Source organism: Pempheris klunzingeri, chromosome 12, assembly GCF_042242105.1.
Source record: "Pempheris klunzingeri isolate RE-2024b chromosome 12, fPemKlu1.hap1, whole genome shotgun sequence".
Taxonomy (NCBI): Eukaryota; Metazoa; Chordata; class Actinopteri; order Acropomatiformes; family Pempheridae; genus Pempheris; species Pempheris klunzingeri.
This window is the reverse complement of record NC_092023.1, coordinates 19,626,616-19,642,032: the sequence shown is the minus strand read 5'-3', so window position 1 is coordinate 19,642,032 and position 15,417 is coordinate 19,626,616. Positions and strand designations below refer to the sequence as shown.

The following is a 15,417-nucleotide window of genomic DNA, read 5'->3' as shown; positions in this document are numbered from 1 at the left end:
TTGTGAACTCCATCAAAATCAAATGACTTACATAAAAGGGCATTATTTACCGAACTATCCCCAAAATAACTCACTTTATATCAGTGGCTGTACTTTTGTTTTTATTTGCAGATTGTTTAAGGCTTACAGCCAAGGAAATCCACTCAGGATCTAAAGCAAACGCTTCACACTTCTCTCAATCAAATGTCACAACTGAACTCATGTCAAACATAAAGGGAGTTAGTTAACATGGTCTGCGTTCAAACATTTAATGCACACAGGGGTGGACATAGCACCATTAACTCCTGTAAAACTCGGTGGTAGCCATGCAGAAACTATTACCTCAGTGGAGCCAGAAATGTCGAGACCATTTTGGAGAGCTGTTGGTTTAAATCTGGTCAATATCTTTGGCCACAGTGTTTGGATCATATTTTATTTTTAGGCGTTTCTGATCAAATGTTTCACCTTTACAGACACTACAGAAACATTCACTATTACATTAGGAGCTTCAGGAAGGTAGTGCTATTGCATTTTATTATATTCTACAGGTGTTAACGTTGCTGTATCCACACCCTGTGTTGTATATACCAGTAGTTTGCTTCATCATACTTGTCATATCCAAACATGAATAAAAGCATATCTACAAGAGCTATATCAAATGTGAATTAGACTTATAATAGGGCATCAAATACTGTGATGGCATGGAAAAAAGCTGGAAAATCAAAGTCAAGGTTAACATGAAAGTCTAGACATCCAAATCATCTCTAGTGTCATGTGGCCTCCTCTTTCCACCCACTGTTCCAATTTCTTGCAGCAGAATTCAGACTGAGAAGTGTGCGAAACCAAACATTTGGGAGTGTTGTTGCCACCAGCTGTCTGGACATGGAGTTCTGGGCATTTCTCTGACTATCAGGCTAGATTAAAGCCTTGATTGTGATCTATAGCCTGTAGGAGCTTCTCACGGAGTGTTTCTCGACTCGTATACTTGGGCAGGTCCAGCAGGTTGAAGCAGGTGTGGGCCACAGGTAGGTAATGCTCCCCTCCACCTGTGGGCTGGATCACCAGCTTCAAGCTTTTCATGCCCAAGATGGGTATGCGGTCACTTCCTGTGAGGAACACTGTAGACACAGACACAACGGACATCGTGTCACTTTTCCAGCTTCTCTCAGGTTTTTAAAACAAGTCATGCACGGCGGACAGCACTTACACAGGAACTGTTTTTTCTTTTCTAAAGGAAGACAGTGGAACACCTCCCAGAAGAGCCTGATGGTGGGATGGTCTGTCCAGTACTCCCCTTTGTATTCAGTACTCTGGAAAGTGGCAACAAAACTTATTTAGTTTAATTTGCATGAAAACATTCACACTAATAGATTTAGGTTTGTCAAAACTATTAGCTTGAGTGAATTTTTTTCCCTCTTTTTTTTTTTTTTTTTTAAACATGAGTTTTACATTTCACCTGGTTAAAGATATTTCATTGTGGCATCATGTTCTGTGATGCTGGTTTCATACAAACCCAGAGAAATGACTCTTAAACAATAACAAAGTCCAACAACGAGTTGATTGATGATACATGACACGTTGCCATGTGAAACAAGACCTTTTGGAGCTCCGTCCAGTCATAGTTGGTGTTGCCGATGACCATGGCCTGCAGTTCATTTGGCTGGAACAGCTCAAGGACTTTCCCACCGCACACCTTGTGGAAGCCTGCGTAGAAGCACTCAAACAGCGGGGCCACCGACGTGTTGAAAACATAGTCAACGTATGCGCTGACAAAGTCGTGCCTGGAGGAAAAAAAGAGAATTTTTGTGAACATTTTACATGTAAGATATAGTGGGAATTCACTACAGTGTCTGGATAAACTACAAAGATAAGCTTCTCCTTAAAGACTGAAGTGTTACAAACCTTTTAACCAGTAGTTTTAGCTCATCCTGAAAAAACGCATTTCTGCTAAAACACTTTCTGCTAAGCTTCATATTTACTGTACAAACATGAGGGTGGTATTGGTCTCATCTGATTCTCAGCAAGAGAGCAAATAAATGTCAAACTATTCCTTTAAACAACACCTGCTATTGGTCAACAGGAAATTGTACCTGTTTGATTTATTGACATTGATGTCTTCACCATTAGGTACTAGTTCCAAGACCTCCGTGGCGCCATAATTTTCCTCTGTGATCTGTAATAACAGTATTTAGACTGTGCTAATATGAATATACGATTTATTTTACTGCAGAGACTGTTTCACAATCATCTTACCGTGAAGTTCAAGCAGAAGGTTTCTTCAAGGTCATCTTCTGTGTAGTCCAGTACGTGCTGCAGACTCCTAGTTTAAGGGGAGAAAGAAATCCACATATTTTACAATATAATTTTCTGTAACAGGCAGTTAAACATTTATGTTCATTTATGTGTATGCACTTCTTTCAGTTAACACGCAGTGTGGTAATGTAACTGCAGAGAAAATATCAAGGCAAACTGACATTCATAAACATGTTAAATGGGAACCTCAGATGACTGTTCCTTGATCTGACCTTCCCACATCTGGCATTAGCTCTTTCAGGTCATCTAGTGTCGGCTTCCTCTTCAGAAGCTTCTTGTAAAGGGCCACGGGGAAGTTGAGCTCCACTATAGTGAGATTGTAGATAGCCAGACCGCAGATGACCCCGATGAGGTTGAACAAGTCAACGTCCTCGAAAGTCTGCAAGGGACAGTCATCAAAAATGTTTCAGAACGCAGACTGAATGTGTCTCACACACCAATTAATCTATTGGCAAACAGAAACAGGCGCACATAAAGAATGCATGTTTTTTCAGTAAGTGTCTCAATGTGGCGTTGCACAGATTATAACTTAATAAAACTAGCATTACCACCTCGTGTTGTATGAGGTGTCACTGATTCAGCCTCCAGCCAAATGTGAAATATGGTCATAATGTGTTCCTGAGTAATGGCATTGAATAACTACAGAAAAGTGTTTTTGCTTAACATAATGATACCACAGGGATTTGACCTTTCACCTTTTGGATATAAAATGTCATCCCTGATTCTCTGGGTAGCATGAGTGAGTGTCTCACTTTGAGAGCGTTTACGGCCGGACCTCAACAGAAGCTTCGATTCTATTCTAACCAAGCACGTCAGTGTGAGTGGATTACCACTTTGCACAGGTGGAGGCAGTGGTCGGTGATGATGCACACATTTTCCCGTCCTCTTCAATTTGGGTGACTTTTTCCTGTCATAGCGAGAACACGTCAGCTCAACCTGAACTCAGGCTATCGGTGCCAGTGAACAGTCATCACTGTCACGAAGAGTCCCAACCCACCGTCTGAATCATCGTCTGCCACATCCGCCTGACCTGAATTAGAGGGACCTGAGTCCCTCTAATTCCTGAGGCAGCAGGTCAACGAGGTCAGCTAACCCCCTCCAGCTCAGAGAGAACAGCTCAACCACATTACAGGCTGTGCACCACAGTGTACACACTCATCAAGTTCTTTCTGTAGGGCACCAAGTACCGGCAGAACATCATGTACTCGCAGGAATGCGACCATGTGAAATTTTAACTCGCACACTCACAAAACATGGTCACATATACCACCATTTTGGTTGGAGTCCAGGCGCAAGGGCAAGCTCACGCCTGTGGGTTCTTCTCTAATTTTGTGGAGACATAAGTGGCAGCCATGGCCACAAGCAGGGTTTAGTAAATGTTGCAACTTTCAGGTGGATTATACTGCAGAGTATTGCTACTGATACAGTATTACTTTGATGGGGTATTGTTACCCTAGGGTGTTGTCAGGTTTGGCTACCAGCTGAAAGTACTGCTTCTCTCCACTGTTAGCAACTCTGACTACTGTTTGGCTAGTATGAGCGGTAACTCTTGAATAACTGAGCAGACCGTGAAGAAAGTGCCCGGTGACTGAGTTTTTGCTTGTGTCAATGGACAGTTGGTTTGAGAGAGAGTTTGGATCTTCTGCTCGTAGTGAGAAGGGGTTTTGAATAGCTCGCTGATTAATGTGAACTCCTTTTATTACGGGACGGTCTCCGCCTGGCTGACAGAATGCAATAGGAGCTTCTGATGAGGTTGTGCCATATGCATTCCCAATGTGAGACACTAGACAAAGGCTGTGAAAGAGAACATGTTTTGTGAGGTCACAGTGACCTTTGACCACCAAAATCTAATCTGTTTGTCTTAGAGTTCAAGAGGACGTTTGTGCCAAATTTGAAGAAATTCTCTGAGGGCGTTCCTGAGATATCATGTTCATGAGAATGGGATAAACAACCCAAAAACATAGTGCCTCCAGACACAGCTGTCGCTGGCATGGAGGCATAACAAAAAACGAGTATAATAACTGTGAACAGGATATGGCATTGACGTGTACCAATTCATATAAACGACCACTTCAGTGTCCCCATCAATGAGGGTTATTTAGAGTGCACTAAAATATAGGCAGTGATATTTCAGCAGCATGAGAACACAAAGGTGAATCACACGTTAAGTACCTTGTTTGAAAACCAGATGAGCCTGGACTCCTCATAGTAACGAAACATCCCATATTTGGGATCCAACAGCTCCTTCATGATCAGGAGGAAGAACTCCTTTCTCACGCCTCCTGCATCTACTGCCTCTTCTCCTACGAAGATCACCTGCCATAAACGTTGCAAACATTAGCACAGCAGGGGTACATTTCATGTCTCAATCTAAAAATGCAGATGAGTAAATATACCGTATATTTTTTTAGTAGCACAACACTTGAAGCTCCATAATAGCTGATACATTTATCCATCGAACAATGACCGATATAATTACTCCTCTGTGAATAAACCTCTTGAATTGCGGACAAAACTAGACACAGCCCTAACATCCACCTAGTGAGTGTAAGTCCACTAATTCTTTAAAAGAAAATCTCTTTTTTGGTCTCCACCAACTCTCAAGGGCAATATCAGTTTCTTTAGCAGCTAAATGTGCCACTTTGTTTTAAAGCTCCCAAACTTGGTGCTGGCCAAGTAGCCTGCAGTGGGTTTTTTAGCGATTTGTTGCATGAAACAGCTGCTTACTGCTGTGAGTGTAAAACAAAACAACACGCTGAGAGATGCTAAAATGTTTCGTAGAGCTAAGGAGAACTGAAGAGTGGTTTCCTGTCACCATGAGTAACCCCTTTCACGTAACAATATGCTGATTATATGCAGCTTGTACCTTGAGCGGTTTCTTGTAGTCAACATTCTTGGACTTCCTGAGGACTTCCATGGTGTCTCCAACAATATTTTCCCTGCGAACGATGAGGATGAGGCACGGGTTGACAGATTCCACTGCTGGCAGGAACATGGAGCTGAAGTTTTGCATCTGTGCCTGGTCCACTGCCATCTATCAATACAACAAGGGAATGATGAATGATGACACATTTACAAGTTTCAAAGACACACCGGTGCAGTTGATATGGTCCATAACCATTTGACAGCACCATACGTGGAGTGAAACCAATCGAATGAAAGAAAAAAAACGACAGAGAAGGAAACCTTTACTTTTTGTATATTACCTGCATCTGTATGACAGCATCGGTCTGAAGCAGTGTGGTCTTTGCTTGGGCATCAAATACAAAGGGATACCTGCACAGAGTCACCACACCATCATGACCCTGAGGATACAGAGGCATAAACAAATGGTTCACACAGGTACCTAAACACAGACAAATGTACTGAAGTCAACTGTGGAATCAACATTGGACTCACCATTGGGTACATCTGCCTCTGAATCCATGTGACGTAGTCATTTCTGATGTCAATCAGGTCATCCAACTCATGGATGTAGAATTTATCGTACTGAATGATGTGTCCTGCTCTCTCATTCACCTAAAGCGACAGCAAAATAAATATTATCAGTTAGCAGTTCTTCAAGGTACTGAGTGACGTACTGAACACAGATCCATGGATTTTCCCTCATTTCTCACCGTGTGCAGGATCTCCAGGAGTCGGAGGGACGTGTCCAAGAAGCAGGTGAATATCCTCTGCTCTTCTGAAGGAATGCCCACCTTGTGCATCCGGAGCAGATACACCACCACTTCCTTATACAACTCAACCAACCGCTGGAAGACTGGGGGCTCAAACGTAGACCACCAGTTTCCTGAAGCAAATACAAAACCAAACATTTTGTAAAAAAAAAAAAAAAAAAAAGATAAGAAGTGCCATGTGTGGCATACTGCAGAAAAAAAGCCTTCTTTGCCCTACCTAGCACCTTCAGTGGAGCCTCTTTCAGGTTGATGAGTGATTTGGCAAATGGGATAGCGATGGTCACATAATTATTTCTGTCACTGAAGAGGGGGCATTCTGGAAGAGTGAGGTAAAGTCTCAGGGCTTCAATGTCTGGAGGAGAGTTATTTAGTCTGGGAATTAGGTTCTTCTCAAGGCTGGCAGCAATCTGAGGGAGACAGAAGAAAGTATACACATCTGTTATGATTAATGTAATAATCTAATTCATGTATCTCCTGACTTAAGGCCTGTTTCACATACACGCTCATGGTGACAGAGGCTGGAGCTGGACTGGAGACGCATCAATTCAAGCTGACATAGTAATAATGTGTAATTGAGGACAGTTATCAGGGACGTGGTGGTGAAGGGAACAGTAGAACTTTGTAGGCCCTTGAAAAACCTTAAAGTTTCTTTTATCTGTAGTTTGATATTATTATCATTCAAGCTTTTACAGCCTTTAGCCTTGCCTGAATAGTCTGACAGACGACTTCAGACTTCTTCTCTACAGCACCAATATCATATTGTCTGATTTATTGTATATCATAAGTATCATTCAATATTATACAGTTTTAGGATGCTTGTCATGTCTTTCAAATGTCAAGTCAAGCGTATCAAGTATTATAAATATTATATCATTTTTAAGATGCTTGTTATGGTGTTTCTAATGTAATAACTTTCCAGGTTACTACTGTGTTTTGATTAGTTTTATTTTTCAGCAGACTGGAGAAGTTTAATAACTAATGACAGAGTCAATTTAACATAACACTCATTAAGACCAAACAGTGATAACAGTTCTAATGTGTTACGTTTTATTACTGGAGCTACAATTTTTATCTGTGCCTTAAGTTGTTTTTTTTCTTTTAGTTTAATCATCTAATCATCCTACTTCTGTGTTAGGACAGACTGGGCAAAGAAGAGTAATTATAGTATGTAGTGAAATGCTGACATTTCAGATTGTGCAGACTGTCTTCAAGGTGTTATAACCACTACAGATACATGTGTTTGTACAGGTAATATGTACAGGTGTGACAGTAGGGGAAAGTTTTTGTGCTACACCACTGACAGTTATATACTACATCCAAATATAAACTAAATCCAACTGTTTCTACCAACCAAATCAAATTTGGTCTTACAAAGGAAAACACGGTCAGGTGAGCTCAAACGTCTGTGAGGAAGACTGGTTTTAGAAAGTGAAACCCAGGAAATAAGGAAGCATTTGAAAGAATAGTAGGACAATTCTGTGTGTAACTGTAAATAAACTACTGTAGTAGGAAAACAACATGCTACATGGATATAGTGCACCAACAACAGGATTTTTTTTTTTGTTTTTTGTGATCACTGACCTGTTGAACGATCTCGGGGTGATTTTGTTGGACCACTCTGTGAAACAGGAGGCGAGCCATGTTCATATCCACCCCTGAACATTTGCTGCCGGTACTGTAGTGATCTGGATGACTGTATGAGACACAGACAGTTACATGAGACAACGTATAGGCAGCAAATAAGCACAGAACGAGCTGGGAGTAGGTCTGACACTTGTAGGTTACTGACAAGAGTCTCAGTTTTAACACACAGCACTTGTAAATACAGGGTTCGATTGAGGCACTTTGAGGTACCTAAACCAAAAATGTCTAGACTCTTGAAGCCTTTATCATCACATATAAACTGCTACTATAAATCCAACTGTGAAAAATAAAGCTTGCAGCATCCCTTCATACCCACAGTAATCAGTCCATACTATCACTTTATTTTACCCGCTGAGTGTATGTTTTGATTATGATTATCTAATACTTGCTAATGCTATAAATGGCTAGCAAGTGCCAACTCCCCCATTTTAAACGGGTCGATCTCCTATCTGCAGCTTGTGCAGTGTGTCCTTCATGTGGCTTCTCTCTGAAGCCATTTTTAAAAAATCTGTTTCATTAGCCAGCCAGTTGTCATTAAAACCGCAGACCCGGCATGTTGCTAAACCAGTAAGATCCACTAATTCTCAAGTCGCTGGAGAGAAGGCAACAGGAGTTAGCTTGCTACCTTCGATGTGCACACACGCACGACATGAAGGGTCAACGGATACGTGTGCATTCTGAGAGAATGCCAGGTCAAGAATCTAGCTCTGGCCCGGTTTGATTTGCATCTGGTGTGAGATGCCGGGAGACAACAAATGCCATAATGACACGATGGTTTCATTGTAAATATTAAAAGATTTTGTGTCAATGAAACACTAGCTTTAGTTGAAAATCAAGCATTGCTCTACAAGTAAATATTCAAATTCAAGCATATTCCTAACCCAAAATCAGAACGGGTAAAATTAAGCCGTTTTCAAACTTTCACGGCTTTGTGTGAACCTTGTAAACAATGTGTGAATAAGAGGCGAATAAGTCAAAATAAGTTGTGAAAAAGCCTTTGAATTTCTAATAATGGATCAAGACTTTTGCACCAGACTGTCGATGGAAGTTCATCTGAAATGTGATTACCTCATTGACAGAAAAGATCCATTGAGGCAGCTCGCTGAGGAGAACACGAGGTCAATCTCACTAAAGAAATCATAAAAAGGCAACTGATTAGTGTGACCGCTTCTCACAAGCAAATCTAAATAAAGAACTAGCAGAGCCCTGACCACTAAAACTACCAATAGCACCAATAACATGTGGTCAGCCAAGGTTCTTGTGAAGAGAGGACTTTACTTGGAGATTTCTTGGGGAAGTCTTCCTGGTGAGTAGTTTAACCATTTTTGTATGTTGTCCTCATTCAAGGAGCAAATCTTTCTGTGGGGATCTTGTATCCTCACATCATCTATGTTCTGGAGTTTCTACAACAACAACAAAAAAACAGAAAGAATACTTGAATGAAAACTATAAACCTGTGTAAATTAAAGTCAGGAGAGGGCAAAGCTACAACAAGTGCTGTTCGCTTCAACCATGTAGCATCTCGAGAAATTTCAGGTCTCCGATGTTTAAAACAAAAAAGGAGTGCTACTTGAATTCAACCAAAATAAGTCACAAAGACGTGGGCGCTCCTGACACACGATGATCAGCATCATACTGGAGAGAGAACAATCGTCCAAAGAACGAACTGCTGTTCAGTTATAACATATGGTCAGTGTGGACAAAGGACGCAGCGCCATTACTTGAGTATTGAGTAACTTGAGTAATTGATACTCCTGCTCAACACTCCAATACAAGTGAAAGTTTTTCAGTCACATTTTTACTTTTTAATTCAAGTACTGGAGCACTGCTTTTAAAAATGCCTGTAGGGGATATAAAATACAAAGCCTCTAGAAATGCCTATAGATAGGCCCCAGTGCCAATACGACACCTTGGCGGGAAATTCCATGAAAATCCATTAAAAACCCTTCGACCTACCATAGCATAAAAACTGAAACTTAATTTCTTAAGCGCTCAAGTTAATGTACTTCATTACTATCCACCCCTGCAAATGGCTGTGACTAAAACAAACTAAGACTGACACGTACTGATTGTGTAGGAGTGGGTAAAGCAGTGTTCCCTGTCCTGTGTGACACAGTTCTGTTCACTTCCTGTTATGGCTGTTAAAAATACAACTGTCATCATCAAACCAGGCACTAACAAATTAATTCATTACCAGTTACAACATATAATTCTCCCATTTTAAGACAAAATTTGTAAGACTGTAAACCTAAACCTCAATGACTGAAGCCTCAAAATGTAAAAGGGCCTTTATCTATAAAAACTTACATTGGCAGTGCAATGGTGAGCAAAGCTCTGGTCTCCTCCAGCATAAATCCTCTTGACACAACAGCCGTGCTCCAAATCTGAAAGGTGATGTAATGACAGCAAGGAATAACTGTCTGAATAAATAAGAGAGATTAGAATTGGGATTACCAAGATGCTCTAATTTGGCTATAAGAGCTTCATAAAATAGTTATTATAGACATTTTTGCTGCTGTGATTTTGTCTTCTAGTTTTCAGAAAATACTTGTTGCAGCTTTATTTGCTGTCTCACCTGTATTTGTCGAAGCATCGGTTGCTACCCAGGGCCCTTTGACGGGGGCGGGGCTTTTTCTGTTGCAAGTGGACCGAGTACCAAGCTGCCCGTTACCACCAAGCCCAAATGAGTACATCTTTTCAGAGGAGGGCGTGAAAGCCAGTGTGTGCTGCCTTATAAATGCACAGGAATTTGAAAAATGTTAAAAAGGTTATTTTTGTGCTTGTCTAATATTGAAGTGTGTACATTGACGGCAATACACAAAAACATTTTGTATGTTTTCCATGTTCAAGTGTAAACTGTGTAAAATAACACAAAAGTACCTTCCACATGAAATCTGTGTAACTACATTTCCCATGAGCTCAAACACTTTCCGAGGGTTGATTTCATGGTTTGAACAGTTATGTCCAAGTTGTCCGTAACCTCCCGCTCCAAATGTAAACACACCTCCTTCCTGTAAAATCAGCAACACCAGTTATTCTGACATTTGAAAAGACAAGAGTGCTGCAGGGCCAGAATGTGTACAGTAAACAGGGCTGGACACACTGAGAAAGCAAGAAGAACGTCATGTCATGTTAGTGATTTCAATCCAGTTATTTATTAATAGGAAACAGCCAGCCACATCACAGGTTATAATTTAACCTGCAAGTCTTGAGGTAGGGGTCATCCTCTATAACTTTAACCCACTACTAAAGCACAAACTTGTAACAGAAGGCTGGCCAACAAAATATAATCCAAACAACAAGGAATGATTGTCAAAACTATTAAAAAAATAAGGCCGATCATGACCATTTTGATCAAATCAAAGTCTTCCACTTGTAACACTGCATATTTATCATATAACCAAAAACAATGTAACTTAACTTGGTCAATGCTGCAGTGTGATCTTCTCCACAGGAGACGTAAATCACTCTCTGTGATCTAAGGGACTTCAGCAGGGCAGGGAAACACCGATCTGAAAAAGACCCTCTGACAATTAATCTGAGTTGAGGGCTTCATCGTTAACGGACGGCGTGTCAGTGTTTTGACCACCCACCATTGCTGTCATTGAGACCCAGCTGACCAAACTTGTTGCGCCCCCAACCAAACACCGCTCCTGAGAGAGTGAGGGCAAAGCTGTGCGCACCACCTGCTGATATCTGAGCAAATGGAATGCCCTGCAGAGACTGAATGATTTGGGGTGTGGAAATGCTCTGCCCGTTTATTCCTAGCCCGAGTTGTCCATATCGATTCTGGCCCCAAGAGAAGACTTGGCCTCCTGTGCAAAGAAAAACACGTAACACGGGATGTCTTCACACGTGGAAAACACAATAAGCTGAATGAATAATTGTGCATACTGCAAACCATCCTCACCTCTGGAAAGTGCATGGGAGTGCCAATATCCACAGGCTACCTGAGCAATTTGTACATCTGACAAACTCTTGATGTTTCTGGCATTTTTACAAGGAAAAAGAAATTAGCATTAATTATGTTTTTTTGTCCCATCACGCGCACCAGAATATAATCAACAAAGTTACTTTGATATTTAGACAAATCTGTTGTCTCATTAAGAAAGCATGGGCAAACAATATGTGGCGCAGAACACACAAAAGTGTAAATGTCTCTTAATTTACCTAGGCACGCGAACACATTCTTCAAAGTTATTTAGGCCCAACTGCCCATCAGAGCCCAGCCCCCATGAGAAGACCTGCCCTTTGTCATTGAGGGCGAGTGTGTGGGACTCCCCACATGACACTGCCACTATGATCTGAGCATCCAGGGCCACGACCTGTTCTAATAGAGGACGAGGAGCGATGTTTATTTGAGGAAGGGGCTTCACCAAGTGTCATCACGATAGAAAAAAAATAAAACAAAGACCACCAACCTGGTTTCTTTCTGGACTTCTCATGGCCCAGCTGCCCCAGGTCATTGCAGCCACACGTGTACACTGTCCCGTCCTCCAGCAGGAAGGCTGTGTGTCTGTGGCCACACCCCACATCACACACTTGCTTCCCGTGAAAGAACTCACATTTTCGTGGCTCAACCACAATCTCCTCATCGATCCCACCCAAACCTAACTGTCCGTAGGAAGCATTTCCCCAGCACAGCATTGTAGCTCTCCCCGTCGGCTGGCAGGATCCTCGTCTCTGTGAAAACGGCAGAGACACGTCGGCTGATAAAACCTCACAGAGCACATTCAGACATCCATAGTTTAGGCTGCCTGACACACTTCAGCTGGCATCACCTAGCAAGGTAACATTAGCCAGATAACGGTTTGGCTAAATAACATTACTACACAACGCTGACGCGCAGGCGTGGTTGGTTTAAATGGTGTCGTTAGTAGGTAATGATATCTATATTTATATCTATGAATAAAACAAAGGATGTGCTCTCGTATCTGGGCAGGTAACATGTAAACAGATTAGCCAAGTAAGCTACAACGGGACGTTAGCTAAAATCATCAAACACCACTTCCGTTTTGGGCGTCTGGAATTTCAAACTAAAACACAAATGTAGACGTGTTTTAATAAATGTACTGCTAACATTTCTACTTAACCCTATTCGACCCTTAATTAAGAGCTTATATTAACGATAATTTCTATTAAAACAATGTCCTGTTTGTCCGGAAGTACCACTCTTATTCTGAATGGATGAAGGCAGCTAGCATGACTCTTGACGTTACTTTACCGTGATGATTACAAGCGAGGCAGCTCAGTCACGTCTGATGCAACTTGACCAAGTTACTGTGGCATTACCTGCGCTGCGGTGTCACATTTAGTGATGAGGGTTGACAATGTAAGTAAACAGGTTTTTAATAAAAGCGTTGGACACGTGGTGACAGATATGGCAGAGTCTTTCTCAATAAGTGCTCTAATGTAAGCAGGCTAACTCATGATGCAGCTAAGAGTTAATTCAGTGAAGTGACGGCATAGCTCAGCATCGCAACTTAAAGATGTGTCACTAGTTTCGGTTTGGCCAACGCGATTACCAAGTTACAACCTGCTCTGAGTCTTCTGTAATGATGAACCAAAATCTTACCAAACCCGCCAGATCTGACAACGTTACTGTCTTCCACTGTTTTGTTTGCTAGCTGCTCCGACAGGTAAAAACGCACATGCCAGCATATTTCCACAGTTTGACATCAGAAGCCAAGGACCAGCTAGCTAGTAGTAAAGAAATCCACTCCAGCGCTCCGTCCTGTCAACAACTGCTGTAACGTTAACTCAAGTTACGGCGCTGCTGAAGAAAGTTAGCGGCACTGGACACTCAATGTCCGCTTTTCCTCTTAGAAATAAAACTCGTTTTCTAAGTGGCATAGCGGCTAAGGCGTACAAGACAGCGCAACAATACTGTCCCCTTCCTCTAGATACTGAGAGCGCTGTCAGGATGATCTGAACACTGTCTTCAAAACAGTGCGGTGCAAATGTAATGGCCCTTAAATGTTAATGTAGTGATTTTTATTTTGAATGCACAGTCATATACCGGAAGTGGTACTGCTCTTACAAGCAGGGCTTTATGGAGGCGAAGAAATGTCGCGATGCTCCCACTATGTGCTAGATGCTCCGCAGTGCGCATGCGTCTCCCTGCAGTTATAAAAATATAAATGCACGCATGTATGGACAAAAACAGCCCCAACACCCTGCACACTACTGTGTGGGCATGTGAAGACTTAGCCTGCACGTTATCTGTACATGCTGTATTGAAATGGGTGTGTATAACTGAATTATAAACTATACTAAACTATAACATATAACTATACAATAGGTGTGCATAAACTTGGCTCTCAGTATCTTCAAACTTCCCTAATTTAAAAGACATCGAATATAAATAACTACAAAATACAGTGTGATACAGAAAAGTATATCACAGGTAGCATAAGAATATTTTAGATATTTCAAATATATCCTATAGGTAACTCTAACATTCAAATACATGAAAGGAGTTTATTATTATTATTATCATTATTATGAATAATATTATCATTGTTGTTGTTTATCCACATTTTGTTCATCCTATGGAATAATGGATGCACTGGAAGGATCTAGAACTTTTTCAAACCACGCCTTTTTCTAACCATATTAGTCAGCCAGATTAAGTGGGAGCTCTACAGCACAGAGATAAAACCAAGTGTGGACATAAACCTGGGTATGCCAGACTACAGATAAACCAGGCCTAATGTAGTCTGAAACATTTGGCTCCCTCTGCTGGAATTTATACACAAATAAACTCACTCACCAATGCAGCCACAATATCACAAGGTGCTTCACAGTGATGGAAAAAGGTATTCTCATCCTTTAATTAAGTAAAAGTAGCAAGTCAAGAATAACAACAACAAACCCCACTACATGTAAAGGTCTTCAAAATGCAGCTAAATAAATATACATAAGTATCATCAATATTCTACTCAGTATATTAAAAGTAAAAGTAGTTGTGATGCTGAAATATGACCCCAGAAAATGTTCTAATATCACTGAATATGTTGAATATTTTAACACTGTAGCACATCAAGGTGAAGCTAACCTGAGATACTTTTTTACAGTCTGATTTATAGGCAGATCTTATTTTATATGAAAAATCCCAATTTGCAAAGTAACTACAGCTGTCAGATAAATGTTGTAAAACGGTCTACATTCCCTCATTAATGTGGTGGATTAGTATTCTTACTTCTGCTGTGAGGAAGAACATCTTATTGCAATCAGTTTAATTAAAAAGGTGCTATCTGTGAAAGGTTTGATTTAGTACCCGACGTGACCAATTTTAAGTTTAGAGCCCGGTGTCTCTTACGGCCATCGTGCTGCAGGGATTTATGATTATGATAATATTAGAAAATGAGTGGGCAGCCACCATATGCAGGTGGTGTCACTTTGATGAGTAAATCTGTGACAGAAACACAGATTTCTGTGTTCCGAGCATAGCCCTTGTGGAGCTACTCGAAGCATTTTAATCCCCCCAAAAATCATTGCCTGTTGTATTCCTTGTTTAACTGTCCAAAACTCAACTAGACCTACACCTTCAGTGTTTCCAAGTGTTTCTCAATGCTGAATTAAAATGTGAGATCACATGTTCCACTCGTAACTCTTTTCTTTTATTGTTATTTGCAGGTGACAAAGAGATGCATTCAAAAGTGGAAACACCGAAATGCAATGATAGCCCTCGTTTCACAGCAACGGCCCATTTTTAGCAGACATTTACGCATTTGTCTCGTGATTAACATCTTTCAGGAGTAAGAGCAGGTGCCTGTTGAAATGCCGTGTGTCCTGTATTGCT

General features: G+C 41.1%; 1 protein-coding gene across 4 annotated transcripts; it reads right to left on the bottom strand.

The window, feature by feature from the left end:
* Window positions 1-74: 74 nt before the first annotated feature.
* Window positions 75-13,349, bottom strand: herc4 (HECT and RLD domain containing E3 ubiquitin protein ligase 4). Of its 4 annotated transcripts, none has more exons than XM_070841513.1 (24): window positions 13,189-13,349; window positions 12,035-12,296; window positions 11,784-11,943; window positions 11,524-11,600; window positions 11,207-11,428; window positions 11,030-11,125; window positions 10,494-10,620; window positions 10,189-10,343; window positions 9,921-10,033; window positions 8,892-9,016; window positions 8,682-8,741; window positions 7,551-7,662; window positions 6,187-6,376; window positions 5,910-6,082; window positions 5,692-5,811; window positions 5,499-5,597; window positions 5,159-5,326; window positions 4,465-4,608; window positions 2,505-2,671; window positions 2,233-2,299; window positions 2,070-2,152; window positions 1,577-1,760; window positions 1,187-1,289; window positions 75-1,097 (listed from the first exon to the last, which is right to left on the bottom strand). In XM_070841513.1, exons 2-24 carry the CDS (start codon window positions 12,258-12,260, stop codon window positions 889-891), a joined length of 3,180 nt encoding a protein of 1,059 aa, XP_070697614.1. In that variant the 5' UTR covers window positions 12,261-12,296; window positions 13,189-13,349; the 3' UTR covers window positions 75-888. The 4 variants fall into 4 exon arrangements, 3 of the variants coding, with proteins under 3 accessions (XP_070697614.1, XP_070697616.1, XP_070697615.1); XM_070841515.1 differs by having other exon boundaries at window positions 9,921-9,997; XM_070841514.1 differs by lacking the exon at window positions 13,189-13,349 and having other exon boundaries at window positions 12,035-12,382.
* Window positions 13,350-15,417: the final 2,068 nt, after the last annotated feature.

Coding starts and splice junctions, on each gene's coding strand:
- herc4 (XM_070841513.1), bottom strand. CDS start 12,260: ATGCTGTGCTGGGGAAATGCTTCCTACGGACAGTTAGGTTTGGGTGGG. Junction 2,300..2,504: donor CTAATGCCAGATGTGGGAAG/GTCAGATCAAGG, acceptor CCCTTAAACTAG/GAGTCTGCAGCACGTACTGG. Junction 1,290..1,576: donor ACTGGACGGAGCTCCAAAAG/GTCTTGTTTCAC, acceptor GCCACTTTCCAG/AGTACTGAATACAAAGGGGA.